At 54.7% G+C, this 16,697-nt stretch overlaps 1 protein-coding gene across 2 annotated transcripts in view; it reads left to right on the forward strand.

Annotated features, from left to right (window-relative positions):
* Positions 1–14,695, forward strand: part of HTRA3 (HtrA serine peptidase 3) — a 32,524-nt gene extending 17,829 nt beyond the window's left edge. The window contains exons 5-9 of one of the 2 annotated variants that reach the window (XM_059923668.1): positions 276–308; positions 2,053–2,167; positions 10,149–10,197; positions 11,782–11,877; positions 13,533–14,695. In XM_059923668.1, the coding sequence (XP_059779651.1) occupies positions 276–308; positions 2,053–2,167; positions 10,149–10,197; positions 11,782–11,877; positions 13,533–13,698 (459 nt within the window). In that variant the 3' untranslated portion in view covers positions 13,699–14,695. Of the gene's footprint in view, positions 1–275; positions 309–2,052; positions 2,168–3,356; positions 4,120–10,148; positions 10,198–11,781; positions 11,878–13,532 lie in introns of those variants that run through there. The other variant, XM_059923669.1, reaches the window with a different exon arrangement.
* Positions 14,696–16,697: the final 2,002 nt, after the last annotated feature.

The following is a 16,697-nucleotide window of genomic DNA, read 5'->3' on the forward strand; positions in this document are numbered from 1 at the left end:
GGTGAGGCTGGAGGGAGCCCACGAGGTCTGTGCAGACAGCACGGGGCAGGTCAGACCCTGATGATCAGACGGCCGTGCACTTGGCCTCTGTGGGCCTCAGCTTTCTTATCTATGAAATGGGAGACAGTGATGAGGCCTTTCGACGTTGTCCGGGGATGACATTCAATTACATGTTTCTGTGCTTGTTGGAATGGTAGTTGGAAGAAAAAGCTTCAGGAACCCTCGGGGTCGGGGGGCCCAGGGCACAGCTAATGTCGAATTTCTTCGCCCTGCAGTATGGGAACTCCGGGGGACCCCTGGTGAACCTGGTAAGTGTCCCCTAGAGCAGGGGCCTCGAGTTTTCGGGGGCTCTGCTCACATGGCGGGTGGGGCACAGCCTCGAGGCAGGCGTGGGACCCAGAACACAGCCAACAGCCTGGAGGCCCGGGCGGAGGATATGACCCCGAGCACGAGCTGCCCCGTGCCCCCAGGGGAGCTGGTGCTGTCAGAGGAGTGAGGGATGCCCCGAGAACAGCAGCCCAGGCCAGGGCTGTGTGCCTGTGGTGGACCTGGGACAGGGGACACAGGTTGGGGACGAGTCACCCCCTCTGGGTCCCCCTGTTGTCGTGTTGACAGGAGACGAGATGGGCGTGCCACGCACCTCGGCACCCAGGCTCCCTGGGTTTGGTCCCTGCGTCTGGGTCGTGTAAGGATAGACCAGGCCAGCTGAGGTCCAGCCCTCTCTAAGACACAGATGCCTGTTCCCCCAGTGCCAGATCTCAGGGGAATGCCTTAGCCTTGCCATTCAGACAGTGCTCAGGAGGGGGTCCCATCCAAGGAGGGGGTCAGGCAGGGACACACCCAAGCACAGTGTGAGGAGCAGGGAGGGCTCCAGAGGGACACTGGGCCGGGGGACCTGGCAGCTGACGTGATATCAGGGAGGGCTTCCTGGAGGCGGGAGCATCTCATCTGGGCTGTGGAGATGGAGGGTTTGGGTGGATGGGGACATGCAGGAGAAAGATATTCCAGGGAGAGGGCAGAGCATGGGCACGGGGTGGAGGCGTACAGGCAGGTGTCGCTGCTGGAGCAACAGGTGGGAAACAGTGCAAGGAGGCTGGTGCGCCACGTCCTGACGCGGAGGGTGCGTCTCCCCGCGCCCTGACAAGCCCTAGGCTCTTCCAGCAGTGCTGAGGCCATAGCGCTGGTGTTCAAGAAAGCTCGTGTGGGAGGACCTTAGGCCAGAGGTCAGGAGGCCACGCCCTGTGGTCCAGGCGGAGGGGGATGGGCATACAGGGCCGATGAGAGACTCTCCATCCCTGGATCCTCTCCTCGCCTGGTCCTCCCACCTCATGGCTCCTGGGGAACAGGTGGGGATGGGCACTTGGGGGACCAGGCAGGCGAAGTATGCCTTTGTCCAAAGCTCTGAGGCAGGCCCCAGAGGGGACCCCTGGTGACCAGGCCAGGCCCTGGCCTGGGTGTCGTGTGCAGGTGTCACCCCCGAGGTGAACGGGAGAGCCAGGGCAGGGGTGCCTGCCGGGCTGAGGGAGGGGCTAGGTCCAGGAGAGGGGCCTCAGGCTGCAGATCCGGCCAAGCTGCAGCAGCCTCGCGGCGGGCAGGGCAGGGCAGGGTGGGAGCCCAGCTCCAAAGGGACAGAAAGGAGGAGGGGGGATGCTGGGGGCGGCCCTGGGCCCACTTGTCCCACCCTGCTTCTAGAAGGAGGGGATGGGGGGGTCCCACAGTCCTCATCACGTCCCTCTTGGCTCCAGCCCCTCAGAATGCTGCCTGGGGGTGTCCTCGGTCAGCGGGCTCTGCTTCTCAGGGGCAGACTGCAAGCTTCCCCAGCCGACACTCTCCAGCGATGGGGGCAGGGTCAGCTTTGGAGGCAAATGGCGGGAGAGGTCGGGGTCCCTGACCCAGGTGTGAACCCCAGAACACCTTTTCGGAGCTTCTCAGGGAGGGCGCTGATGGCCAGGGTCCCCTCTGGGAGCCGAGCCGCGGACACGCTGCTCTGCTGCTGAGGGCAGAGGTCGCTGGGGCTCCCCGAGTGACCACCCGCTCTGATCACCTGCCCAGGACGGCGAGGTCATTGGCATCAACACGCTCAAGGTTGCGGCCGGCATCTCCTTTGCCATCCCCTCAGACCGCATCACGCGCTTCCTCACGGAGTTCCAGGACAAGCACGGCAAAGGTACGGAGCTCCCACGTGGAGGCAGGGAGGCTGTCCCAGGGCTGAGCCTACAGCCTCCAGCCGGGCCAGGAGATCCTGTGGTGCTGTGTGCCCACGCTCACTCCTGACCCAGTCCTGACATCCTGAGACAGCCCCGCCCCGGGATACCTCAGCCTCTTTCAGGTCTTCCACTTCATGGCCACGTTCACGCCTACCCCTCCAGACTGGCCCCTCCGGCTGGGGATCATCAACCTCACCTCCCACCTCCAGGGGTTTGGCTCTTGGGCTTCACTTGTCTGGGCTGCTCCGTAGCTGTCAGAACCCAGTGCTTCCTTCCTTGCATCCCCCCACCCACTCACCAACCCACCCACCCATCTGCCCATCCACCCACCCATCCCTTCACCCACCAACACACCCATCCCTTCACCCACCAACACATCCATCCAACCACCCACCCACTCACCAACCCACCCACCCATCTGCCCATCCACCCACCCATCCCTTCACCCACCAACACACCCATCCCTTCACCCACCAATACACCCATCCCTTCACCCACCAACACACCCATCCCTTCACCCACCAACACATCCATCCAACCACCCACCCCCCTATCCACCCATCCATTCTTCTCCCCACCCACCCATCCATGCACCCACTCATACATCCGTTCATCCATCCATCCACTCATTCCTTCATCCATCTATCCTTCCTTTCTTCCTTCCTTTTCCTTCTTTCTTTCCTTCCATCCCTCCTTCCTTCTGTTCATCCATCCACCTATTCACCCTTCCTTCCTTCCTTCCACCCATCCACCAGAGCCCGAGGTCCTGATGCTTGGACATCACCCTCTTCTCGTCCTCCATCTCCTACCCCCCACACACAGGCGTGTCCAGCCCACCCTGCCCGCTCCCAGGTGGCCACGAGCATCCATCTGGGAGAGGCCTTGACAAGGCCAGGTGACTGTCCCCTGTCCCTAGTAAGGACAGGCCAGCCGCTTTCCCAAAGTCGGTGGTCACGGCCACTCTCCAGAGGAGGGCCGCGTTTCTGATCTCAGGACCTTTCCTGGCGGCCTCCACCTTCCCACCATTCTCTTCACCTGAGCAACTTCTCCTTCCGCCCAGTTTGTCTCCCATGACCCCTCGTGGCCAGCACGCAGACCTGACTCAGCCCTCCTGCTCACACCTTCACGTTGCTCCCTGTCTCCTCCCAGCCCCTTCGCCAGCAGTCCACTGAGGGCAGGGGCACTTCTTCACGCTTGCCCCATCCTCCATGCCCCCACCAGCCAAGTATACAGACTCCAGTACAGCCCAGACCAGGGCTCGGAGGACTGGTCCCGTGAAGAACCGCAGTTGAGGACCCCGTTTGGTTCATCCGTGTCCCTTATGTGAAGACAGCCTGAAGCCAGGGCACAGCCGGTCTTCCCTAAAGAAGCTGAAGGCTTCTGTTGGCCAGGGGATCATCTCACCTCTTGAGCCCTTTTCTCCTTGGCTGCTAGGAAGCTCAGAACTTGATCCAGGGCTGCACCTTCGTACCACACTTGGTTTTTTTCTCTAATAACCAAGTTTTCCAGTTTAATTTTCCTCTGCTCCAGGGGTGCCTTTGACTTTGGCCACCTTCCTGGAAATCAGTGGGGCTGTACTTGGCACAGATTGAGCTGTGGGGTGACTGTTTTGTTGGAAATGGGGTGATAACATCCTCTTCTTTTTTCTCTCTTCCTCTGTTGTTGTGCAGGGACTGTCCCCATCCTTTGTTGTACGGGGACTGTCCCCTTCAGAACTGACCTCACCCCAGGCCCCAGGGAACACTCGTCCCCTGTCCCCAGAGCTGTCACCTCCCTGAGGACATGTGGACTAATGAAAGAGCCCAACAAATTTTAGCTGAATGACTGAATTTATAATTTTAAGGCCTTCTGAAATTGACTGATGTTCACTTTTAAGGTTTTTTTTTGAAATAAAAATACCAAATCATCCAAACCCAGTTAATCTAAATTTCTTTAAGACTAACCGTCTTTTTATTATAGTGAGGGGATGTTAGTTAAGGTGCGTTTCTTGTTTCCATCTAGGGATTGGGGGGCAGAGCCCTCTGGGGGACTTTCAAGGTAAGAGTGGCCCCAGGAGTGTCTGGGGGTTCAGCCAGTCTTAGGACTGACGTGTACCCACCCCGGGTGATTGAGTTAGTGGGCTGGGCCATCCTAGGTGTCCGCCCAGAAGGTAGGCAGATAGTACACAAACTTATGCCCAGGACTGAGGGGCAGAAAAACAATGGTTCAGCTCAACTCCCTGAGTCATGTGTGACCCTGGACTGGTCCTGTCCTTCCTGGAAGCCTCAGAGAGTTGGAGAGGGGGGAAAGGGAAGAGGGCCAGTTATGCTTACACATAAGTCTAACCCTGACCACACTTGCCACTGTCATTCAACATGGTCTAGGAAGTCCTAGCCATAATAATTAAATGAAAAAAAAAAAAGAAAGAAATAAGAGGAATCCAATGGCAGAGGAAAAAGGAAAACTGTCACTCTTTGTAGATGACATGGTACTCTATATAGAAAATGCTGAAGGCGACACCCAGAAACAAATAGAACCCGTCCGAAAACTCAGTTAAGTTGCAGGATACAACATTAATCTACAGAGTCCATTTCGGGGAGACAAGAGTCGATGCCGGAGACCAGTTAGGGGCCCACAGCAGCCTTTCTGGCGGCCAGGCTCGGGGGTGGCAGCTGTGGGGCGAGGGCTGGTTGGGTCCGGGATCTGCTTTGCACTTGGAGCCAATAGGACCCGCTGGACCGTGGGGTGTCGACTATACACCGACATGGCGAAGGCCCGAGCAAGGGGGAGTGAGGGGCATTTCCTGGGAGGGGGGCCCTGGGGCAAATCAGAGATCAGTCTTGATGCCAAGAAGTCCAGGTGTGTGCATCAGTCTCGTGTCTGCTTGTTTGTTGAAGTGAGAGTCAGTTCACGTGGCGTGCAGTTGACCGTGTGAAAATGTACCCTTTGGTGCATTCCTCCTTCCCCGGAGACCATCCGCCCCCTTCAGGCAATCACTTCCCCTCCCCGCCCGCACCGTTGTTTTGTTACCGTCTTTGATGTACTTGCCTCACTTTGGATCAGCGTGGTTCCGTGACATGTTTAGAAAGAAACAGGGCACCCAGCCTCCCTCCAAGCCTTGTTTCCAGCATCGGACACGCATCCCTTAGGTGATTTTCCAATAAGGACGGGAAGACGAAGGGTTGCAGTTATGATTCTGTTTCTGGAAAGCCCGCGAGTGGGCGGGGCCCGCTGCTCCGGGGTCGGTGGAAGGTCAGGAATCTCCTGCCCCAGGAGATCTAACAGGACAGCCGCTGGCCTCAGGTGACCCTGGGCTACGCTTCTCGAAGCCGCGGCTTTCTTCCTCTTTGGTAAGCATGACCTTGGGGCTGTGAGCAAAGCTGACCAGTGGCCAGTACTCATGTCAGGAGCAGGATGGAGGGCTGAGGCCTCAGTTCCCGGGCCCTACCCCTCTCCTCTGAGGACCTCATCCAGTCTTGTGGATTTAAGTGCCATCTAGAGAGTGACTCCCCCAAATTTACACCTCCAGCCTGACCCTCTCCCCAAACCCTAGACTCAGATGTACAACTGCTTGTCACCCCCACACCCCCACAATCTGTGTGTCCCCATCACCATTCCCCTTCTCAGTTACGGCAGCTCCATCCTTCCAGATTTCCCCACCTGCATCCAATCCATCAGGCAGCCCCGCTGGCCCTACCTTGGGGATCTGTCCGTCCCCTACTTCCCTCTTGCCATCTCCAGCTTCACACCCCAAGCCAGCCACCAGGGGCACTCATCTCCTCTCTGCTCCTCTGTCCCTGCCCTTGCCCCCCACCCCGACCCCAGACTCTTCCCACTGCCAGAGGAGCTTCTTTCAAACTTTAAGGCAGACCGTGGCGTGTCTCTGTGCAAACCCTCCCCAGGCTCCACCTCCCTGGGAGTAAAACCCCAAACCCAAAGCCCACCAGATCGATGGGGTCAGGGCTCCCATGTGCTCTGACCTCATCTCCCACAGGGTTCCACCATCTGGAACATCCATCAGTCTTCCTTGGTGACATGTCTGTTTACAGAATTTGCCCATTTTTAAAATTGGACTTGTTCGTGTTGTTAAGTTTTGAGAATTCTTTATGCATTCTGGATAGGATCCCTTTGTCAGATAAATGAATTGCAAATATCTTTTCCTGGTGGCTTGTCTTTTCATTCTCTTAAGAGCAGAAGTTTTGTAAATTTTGATAAAGTCTAATTTACCAATTTTTGTAAATGGATTGTGAATCTAGTGTTATATCAAAGAGATCTTTGCTAACCAAAGGTCCAGGAAGATTTTCTCTTACATTTTCTCCCAAAAGTTTTACTTTGTGAGGTTTTAGACCTAGGACTATTATTTGCTTTGAATTAATTTTTTAAAATAGTGCCAAATATGAATCAAGTTATTTTTTCTTTTCTTGCTTTGGATATTCAGTTGTTCCAGCATCACTTGTTGAAAAGACTGCCCTTCTTAACTGAATCACCTTTGCGCCTTTGTCAAAAACAAAATAAGTATATTCCGTTCCACTTGTCTTTTTGTCCCTCTTTATACCAACATTACTGTCCTCTTTACTGTAGCTTTATGATGAGTCTTGAAGTCAGTCCTCCAACAGGTCTTCCTTTTCAAATTTGCTTTGGTTTTTCTAAATCCTCTGCATTTCCATACAAATTTTAGAATCAGCTAGTCAATTTCTACCCCCCAAACAAACCCTGCTGGTATTTTGATTGGGATGTGCTGAATCTATAGATTAATTGGGGGAAAATTGTCATTTTACCTATATTAAATCTTCTGGCCCCTGAACAGAGATACTGCCTCACTATTTAGGTCTTCTTTGATTTCTCTCAGCAGAGTTTTCTAGTTTTCGGAGCACAGGTTTTACACATCTTTCATCAGATTTATTCCTGAGTATTTTGTAATTTTGATGCTATTCAAAATTATCCTTCTATATTTCAATGTCTGATTGTTTGTTACTAGAATGTGCAAATAAAATTGATTTTTGTATGTTGATCATAAGAGATCCTGCAACTTTGATAACTCACTGATTAGTTCTTTTTGGTAGATTCCACCAGGTTTTCTAAATAGGTGATTATGCAGTCTGTGAATAAAGACAGTTTTACTTCTTTCCAATCTGAATGCTTTTTTTTATTGCCTGGCTAGACCCTTCTATAAAAATATTGAATAAAAGTAGTGAGAGTGGACATCCTTGCCTCATTAATGGTGTTAGGGAGAAATCTTCAGTTTTTCACCATTAAGTATGATATTAACTAAAGGCTTTTCATAGATGTTCATTATCAGGTTGAAAAAGATCCCTTTTATTTGTAGTTGTTACTAGGAGTAGATGTGAGATTTTGTCAGATGCTTTTTCTGCATCTTTTGAGACACTAGTTTTCCTTTTTAGTCTGTTAATATGGTAAATTTCATTGGTTGGTTTTTAAATATTAAACCGTCCCTGCATTCCTGGAATAAACCTCACTTAGTCATGACGTATTATCCTTTTTATATATTGTTGGATTTGATTTGCTGAAAACATTTAAAGATTTTTTTCTCATATATCTTCATGAGGGATATTGGTCTAGTTTTCTGGTTTTGGTATTGGGATAATGAGTTGAGAAGTTGTTTAGGAAAAAAACTCCCTCTGTCAGTCTCTTCTGCTCTCAATTTTCTACTGCGATACTATTTCACTTCTGACACATCTGGTCAGCAGTGTGAGGGGTTTCCCCACGCCAAGCTGGGTGCCTTACAATTTAACTCAAGTCTGACACCGTCTACCTGGAGATAGCATCAGACCCCACAAGTTAAGGGCTCAGTCCTACAAGACTGCCCCCTTACCCTGCTTTCAGATGCCAGTTGCACACCTGTGACTATAAATCGGAATCGCCCATGACCCCCTTTTCGGGTTGGATCATTTGCTAGAGCAGGAAAACTGTTTACTCACTAGATTACCAATTTATTATGAAAGGATATGTCTGAGGAACAGCCTGATGAAAGAGATGAATAGGGCAAGGTATGGGGGAGGGGTGCAGAGTCCATGCTCTCTGGGTGCACTGTTCTCCTTGCATCTCCACATATCACCAACCCAGCAGCTCTGCGAACCCATCTTTTTGGGGTTTTATGGAGGCTCCATGACATAGGCATGATTGAATAAATCATTGGCCATTGGCAATTGATTCAACCTGTAGCCCCTCTCCCCTCCCCAGAGTCAGGGTAGGGAAGGCTGGGGCTGAAATTTCCAATCCTCTAATTACGTGGTTGTTTCCTCTGGCAACCAGCCCCCATCCTTAGGAGCTTTGCAAAAGTCACCTCATTAACATAAAGTCAAGTGTGATTGAAAGGGACTTGTTATGAATAACAGAAACCCATTTCACCTTTATTGTTCTGGAACTATTTCAGGAACTGAGAGCAAAAGATGCCCCCTGTAGCTCTAATCACTTTAGGAGCTTACAGAAGTTTCAGGAGCTATGTGTTAGGAACTCTGGGCAAAGACCAAAATATATATTTCTTATTATAAGTCACAATGTCACAGGAGTACCATTTTCCATTTTCTAGAGCCACTTGTGTAGAATTGATATGATATCTTCCTTAAACATTAGTTAGAATTCTCCTGTGAGGCCGTCTGGGTCTGAAGTTTCTTTGTGGAAAGATTTTTAACTACAATCTCAATTTCTTTAATAGATATAGGGCTATTGAGGTTATCTATTTCTTCTTGAGTGAACTTTGGTAGTTTGGAAATTTCAAGAAATTTGTCCAGTTTACCTAAGTTGTCAAATTTATTGACATTGAGTTGTTCATATTAGTCTCTTATTCTCTTAATACGTGTAGAATCTGTAGTGATGTCACCTCTCCCACTCCTGATATTGATGATTGTGTCTTTTCTCTTGTTTTCCTAATCAGTTTCCTGTCAATTTTATTGATCTCAAGGAATCAACTTTTGGTTTTCATTTATTTTCTCCACTATTTCTGTTTTCTATTTCTTTGATTTCTACTCTTTATTATTTCTTTTCTTCTGCCTGTATTAGATTTCATTTGATCTTCTTTTTCTAGTTTTTAAGGAGAGAGCCGACGTTATTGATTTGATATCTTTCTCTTTTTCTAATATTGGTACTTTAGTACTATTAATTTCCCTCAAAGTACCACTTTACCTACATCCCACAAAGTTTGGTACATTGTATTTTCATTTTTATTCAGTTTAAAATACTTTCCAATTTCCCTTTTGATTTATCTTTAAAGATGAGTTATTTAGAAATATATATTTGGTTTCTAAGTTATTGGGAATCTTGTAGATACCTTTCTATTAGTGATTTCTAGTTTAATTCCACTGTGGCCAGAGAGCGTATTTTTATGATATGACATTTTAAAAATGTACTGAAACTTGTTTGGTATGGTTTAAAATATGTAAATGCTATTTCTGGGTCTAAGTCACAGGCGGGAGCAGCTGGGGGCAAAGAGGTACCATCTTAGCCTATTATGTGTATAGTGCTCCAACCAGAGGGCCTGCCACATGGTTAGAGCTCACTGGGTATTATCAATTAATATATTATTTATGGAGAAGGCAGGGGAAGGTGACGAGTTCAGACCAGAGTAAGGTGAGTTTGGGGAACCTGTGGGATGGAGGCTGGAGAGAAGAGCCCCACTGTCCACTGGGGTTTGGATGTGGGGCTTAGCAGGAGAGCAGATGTCAGAGCTGAGGTGGTTGGATGGTGCCTGAGAGGGTGAGGGTGGGCACGAAGCCACAAGATTAGAGCCAGGACGTCTCCCAGCTCCTCAAGAGCAGCCAAGTGGAGAGAGGTAACTCTAGGTGCCTGATCACAAGGGGGCTGGGCTGGTCCAAGCAGGGTGGCTCCTGCTGCCTTCTACTACTGGTGTAGGGGGTGGGGGAATTCTGCCCCTGCCTGGCTCCTCACTGGGGACAGAGACTTTCATGGTGGCTCTAACCAAGTCCCGACATGTTCGGTTTCTAGACTGGAAGAAGCGCTTCATTGGCATACGGATGCGGACCATCACACCAAGGTGAGTGCTGAAGGACGCTGCCCCCTGCCACCCCTCCGTTCTCATCCCTCACCTCGAGCTTCCTCCCAGACCCTGGCCCCGACATGCCCGGCCACCTGCAGGTGCTCCAGCAGACCAGACACACTCAGGCTTCTGAGCCTTTGCTCACGCCGGTCCCTCTGCCTGGAATGCCTTTCCCCCTTTGCCTGATAGGTTCCTTTGGCTTCCGTAGGACTCCATTCAGGTGCCCCTCCTCCAGGAAGCCTCCCAGATTAGTTTCCTGTGGCTTCCATAACAAATTACCACAAACTCGGTGGCTTAAATAGAAATTCATTCTCTCACAGTTCTGGAAGCCCACAGCCCAAAATCAAGGTGTCAGCAGGGCTGCACTCCCCCCAGACGCTCCAGGGGAGGATCCTTCCTTGTACCTCCCAGCTTCTGGTGGTTCCAGGTGTTTCTTGGATTGTAGTTGCATCACTGCAAGCTCTGCCTTTCTCATTGCATGGCGTCTTCTTCCTGTGTGTCTGTGTCCAATCTCCCTCTTATTTCTCTTATAAAAACACCAGCCATTGGATTAAGGGCCCACCCTAAGCCAGGCTGATCTCATCTAGAGATTCTTAACCAACCACATCTGCAAAGACCCTATTTCCAAACAAGGTTACGTTCTGAGGCCCTAGGTGGACGTGAATTTTGGGGGTGGGAGGGACACTATTCTACCTCCCCAGGCTACTCGAGTGGGAGGAGGTGCCTCCTCTTCACTTGCAAAGCTGTGCTTCCCTCGCCAGCATCGCATTGGTCCCATGGTGTCAGAATTGCCCATCCTCAACCTTGACCATGAGCTCCTTGGGAGCAGGGACTGGGTCCTGCTCATCTGTCTGCTCCCCACCCCTCCCAGAACCCGGTCTACAGCAGAGTGGGTGCCTGGAAATACTAAGTGAGTGAAATAGAGAAGGGAGTGGGGAAGAGGAGGGAGAGGGAGGAAGGAAAGGAAGCTGAAGGGAAGAAAATGCAACGTCAAGACCAAAGTTTGAAGAAGGAAGAGGTTACTGCACTGGGGAGCTCTGGGAAGAGATAAGCTCACCTGACTGACCTTCCCACCCCCTCAGTCCCTAAAATGACCTTCCTCCTGTTTCAGCAACTGTTCACCTAGGGAATAAATCTGAAAGCAATTTGGAATCAAGACCAATATGCCAATTTATCTTCTAAAGGTGTTCTTTCTCTCTCCCTGTCATCCATCCATTCATCCATCGCACCATCCATCCAGTCTTCTGTCTCTCCACAGCATTATTCACCCATTGTCTGTTCATCCTCCTCTACCTTTCCTCCCTCCCTCATCCTTCCTCCCCCCATCCTCCCATCTATCTGTCCGTCACCCTCCCCTCTTTACACTTCTAACCATCCACCTTCACCAAGGTTTCTCTTGAGGAGCCCATGTTGAGTAGGGGACACAGACAAGAATCAGTGACAACCCAGAGTGGTCAGTGGCAGGACGGGGCAATGTGGGAGCCCAGAGGAGACGCCTGGTGTGGCCTGGGTGGTGGAGAGAAGGAAGAGTCAGTTTAGAGGCTCAGAAGAAGTGCCTTAACAGTGGAACTGCCTTTTCAGTTTGGTGGAGGAACTAAAGGCCAGCAACCCAGACTTCCCGGCGGTCAGCAGTGGAATTTACGTGCAAGAGGTTGTCCCGAATTCACCTTCTCAGAGGTAGGCTCCACCAGAGGAAGCAGGGAGACTGGGCAGGTGGGTACAGGGCCTGGGCTGGGCTTCACTGATTTGCATGACCTTTAGCTTCCTGGCAGCATGACGCAATGTGGAGTGGCAGGTGGGATTCTGGCCAGTCGTCTAAGCCAGAGGCAGGCTGGAGAGGTGAAAGCCGTGCCCTTCCTTGGCCCAGAATGTCCTTTCCTTGGGTCTGGGGAGACAGGGTAGCAGAGGTCACCCTGAGCTGAGAACTCTGCGTCAGCCTGGCTCTCACCAGCCCAGTGGGCCAGCCTGGGTCTTTCTGGGCCAGTGTTCTCATCTACAAAATGGGCATGATTCAGCCCACTCTTCCTGTCCCGTGAGACATTGTCAAGATCAAATGAGATAAAGCCTCGTTTTCTTGGAAACCATCAACTACTAGAGAAAGGTCGAATGTTGCAGCCCTGGGAGCTGAGGCGGGCAGTGCGGTGGGTGGGGTCTGACGCACTTGCACGGCTGATCCTGTGCCCTAGACCAGCTCTGAGCAAGCGCCTTCCCCTCCTCTGCCTCAGGGCTCCATCTGTGCAGTGGGTGGGCTGCATCAGATCCTGCTTTTAACTGTAACGCCGGGAGCTGGAGATAGTCCACGCTGAGGTCTTGGGCTGCTGTAAGGGGTGAGGGCAGAGTGCGGAGTGGAGCTGGGCAGGTGGGCCCCCCAGCCCCTGTGGCCCCTTCAACCCAGCAGGACCCCTCCTTTCTGTTTTGTGTGCTGGGCTGGAAGACGCGGACCCCTTGTGTCCTTCCGCCGTGAACACGGCACACGTGCTCAGCCCGCAGCCGACCTGCAGTAAAAATTGTCGAAATACCGATCCATGAAGCCAAAGAATAACCACCCCAACTCAAGCTCTTTATTCCGAGTTGCTGCACCCCACTGATTCAGCAGACAGCAGTCACCGAGAGCGGCCACACGCAGGGCACCCCGAGAGCCAGACAGGGGAGCTCGGTGGTGATGGTGGCCGCCGCTGACCAAGGCTGCATGTGAGCTGTGCGCTCCACATGCATCATCTCAGTTAATCCTCACTGCAGCCTGGGACACGCAGGCTGCTGCTCTCGCCCCATTGCTCAGATGGGAAGACTAAGGCTGGGCAAAGTCACTCCTCCGAGGTCACGCAGCCCACACGTGTGGATCTGGGAGCTATCACCCATGCATCTAACCACGGTGCCACCCTGCCCGCCCTCTGGGTGGAGGGGAAGGTCACGGTGAGTCAGGTGCAGAAATGGGGGGGCCAGCCCAGCTCGCTCTGTCTCTGATGGGAAAGTCTTACGTTAGAATCAACCCCCTGGACCTCGTAATTTGCAAGGCATGTTCCCACATAGGGCTGTAGGTGTGGAAACTGAGGCTCTAAGGGGCCGAGCACCTGGCCCAAGGCAGCCCAGCTAGGGAGGCTGCAGCCAGCACGTGACCCCGGCCCTTCTGATGTAGAGAAGTAGACCGACAAAGCGCTAGTCCGTTGTAGGACAGTGCTTTCCGTCTGGTGTGAGAGCCTTGCGGTCAGGGCCCCGTTCTTCCCTGTTGAAATGAATTTTCTTAACGTGCTGCTGTTAAAGCCCACTGTGCCCAGACCCGGGCCCGGGCGTCTCGGGGCGGTGCTGTGACCCTGTGTCTCTCCTGTTGGCAGAGGGGGCATCCAAGATGGCGACATCATCGTCAAGGTCAACGGGCGCCCTCTGGCCGACTCGAGCGAGCTGCAGGAGGCCGTCCTGACCGAGTCCCCCCTGCTGCTGCAGGTGCGGCGGGGGAACGATGACCTGCTCTTCAGCATTGTGCCCGAGGTGGTCCTGTGAGGGTGGGGCCACCTCCCTCCATCGCCGACTGGAGCCTGCAGCCGGGACAGGGGCCAGCAGACGGGTTCCGCCCAGAGCCGCTGCCTCCCATGGGGTCGGGACAAAGGACCGAGGTCGGTCCTCAGCAGAGCCAGAGGCCTCCTCGCGGCCGTCCAGGGCCAGAGCCACAGGCTGGGCTTGGCCAGGGGTCCGCATCTCAGCCTTCTGGGAGGATTGGCTCCAGCATCACAGTGCCCCTGGGGGCAGCCCAATGTCCCCCCCCGCCCACCAAATGCTCCTGAGGGCCCTTCCAAGTTCCCAGATCTAGAAAACTCTTCTATTTCCCCGGAGGAAGTCCCATCCTCTCTCCCGCCTTCCTGCCTTTGCACCTGTTGATAGGATACCTCTCTGAAATGCCCGCTGCTCCTCCCCTCCCCTCACTGACCCTCACCTGTTCAGGTCTCAGCCCCCAGCCTCCTCCTCTCCCAGGTGCGCCTCCCTGGCCTCCCACACCCAATAGCACCGTGCCCACCACATTGAATGACCAGGGCTGTCTGCCCGGCCAATCTGCTCCCCTTGAGGAGTCAGGTGTGACGGGTCTGGCCCGGAGCTGGCACCGCGGGATGTCCCCTGGCTGTCCAGCCAAGCCCCGGGGCTTGGCGATGAGGTTCGCCTTCCCAGGCGCAAGAGAGGCTGGCAGGGAGCAGAGCGTGTCTGACCCCCGGGAAGGCCGCCCGTCCTCCGGGAGCGGACCCTGGGGTGGAGGGCAGAGGGCAGAAGGCAGAGGACGCTGGGACCTGCAGGGGGAGGGGAGGGGAGGACTGAGCCGGCTGCACCTCCCCGGGCTGTTCTGTGCGGAGCGGGACTCACGGCATCGCCCCGGAGCAGGCGAGGTGCTCCCCTCTCCGCAGGGAGCCTGTTTCCAGGCGGCCCCGTGAGCTTCACTGTGCGGTCGGTCCCCCGTGTTGCTTGTACTGTACGTTTCTCTACTGTATGGGAATTAAAGTTTACAAGCGCACGGTCCTGTGCCAGCAGGGGCGTCTGGGGCAGCCCACCCGCCGCTGTGCAGCTTCTCCTGGCCCAGAGCTGACACATCGGTGGGCACGGAGACCCGGGGCCAACCGCCTGGAGCACGCCCCGGCCACCCCACCACTCAGCCCTGGCTCCCCACTTACTCCCAGCCCCCCGGTCCCCGGCAAGACCCCTCCCCTCCCCGTGCCGTGGCCTCTCCCCCCAGGCAGGAGGGTCCTGAGACCACCGACCTCCTGGCAGTCGGGCAGAGCCCTTGGAGAGGCGCCCGGCTGGCAGCGGCGAGCCCGCTGAGTGTGCAGAGTGTGGGCGGCCAGGCCGTGTGATAAAGGCTTCCCTGCATCTGTGCTGTGCCATCCTCACTGCAGACCACCCAGCAACAGGGAATGAGGCAGAACGGGAGGGACAAAGCTCGCTGCCCAGGGACACCGCGGGGCTGCCCAGGGATGGCGGGAGCTGTGAACTTGCCCAGGGCCAGCTCCCAGGGTCACAAGTGGGGTTGTGAGGGTGAGGGGCGCCCATCAGGGCTGAGAGGGAGGGGCCCAGCCCTGTGTTCTGGACCACCGGCCTGAAAGGATCGAGGCCCCTTGGTTCCAAACCTCACAGAGCGGCAGGGTCTGTCGCCAGCCGGCCTCTGTGTGACCGCGGCCACCTTCTGCCTCGGGGGTGGGGCGGGGGAGTGACCTCAGACTGCAGACTTCAAGTTTTTCCGAGCTCCGAGAGCCTGAGGTTCAATAGGTCCAGACTTAAATGACCCGCCACGGGGCGAATTTCAGGAGATGGTCTCAGACGGCCATGGCGGCAGCCGGAATCCTGCTCAGTACCGAGAAGGGCTCACAGGAGATACGTGGAGACAGGCACGTGGGCGCTGGAGATGCTGAGTGTGGCCAGCTGGCCGGATGGGGGAAGGGAAATCAGACCAAAAAGCACTCAGCACCCACACGCAGAAAAGAACCAGAAACCGTCACAGGCGGCTTTCTAATGACAGCTCTGGGATCTGGTTCACCATCCCAGTTTTGCAATCCCAGGGCTCAGATGATCATGTGAACTGAGGACCCTTCTCAGTCCCCACCCCTGGGGTGTACCCAGGCCCTGCTGGGGAAAGAGGGGGCCAGGCATAGAGGCAGCCCTGCGAGGCACGTCCCAACCCCTACCAGGCCGCGGTCCCCACTGCCTGCCTGCCTGCCGGCCCGCCCCCTCCCGTCCCCCCTGCGCTGGACTCCCACAGTTAGAGCGGTGCCAGCATCCTCCGAAAACATCAGAGCACGGCCCCCGAGCCTGGTTCAGCCCACGCCGTGGGGCAGCCCCCCTCCCAGCCAGCCCCCATCCCTCCCCTCCCATCCAGAGTGGGCCACACCGTCCCCACAGAGCAGGCCCTGTGCCACCCCACCCCTCAACCTAGAACAGCCCGAACGTCCGAAGTCTGTCCGCCCTCTGAGGTCTCTGCTTTCACTCCCACCGGGCAGGCCCCCTGCTTTGCACACTCACAACGGCCCGCGCAGCGTGGTCCTTGCTCTCCATCGTCAGCCGCCCCGAGCGCATGCCCAGCGGCCACTTGGTCCCCCCTGAGAGTAAGGAGCCCGGGGCTGTGGAAGCGGCAGTCCAGGACACGGCCGCTGGCGTGTGGGCCTGCACTTGGGCAGAGGGTGAGCTGGAAGCAGGGCACTGAGAGTAGAGCCTCAGGCTTGACCAGGGCCAGGCATCTGAGAGGGATCTGGGGTCCAAGATCAAGGGGATCCACTCGGTTCCCAGCTGCCGAGGTCGCTGCTCCTGCGTGCACACGTGGCGCGGGGGGCTGCCCACAGGGCCGGCAATCCCACCGTGAAGTCCCCACCCTCACCGAGCCCTGCTCGCCCCCAGGCCCCAACTCTCCCTACCATCACGCTGCGGGTAGGGCTTCAGCATATGAATGTGGGGGACACAATCCGGCCCTTAGCACAGCAGCGGGCGTGGGGAAGGGAGAGAAGCCGACTGAGGCCTGCGGTGGTGAG

Source organism: Balaenoptera ricei, chromosome 5, assembly GCF_028023285.1.
Source record: "Balaenoptera ricei isolate mBalRic1 chromosome 5, mBalRic1.hap2, whole genome shotgun sequence".
Taxonomy (NCBI): Eukaryota; Metazoa; Chordata; class Mammalia; order Artiodactyla; family Balaenopteridae; genus Balaenoptera; species Balaenoptera ricei.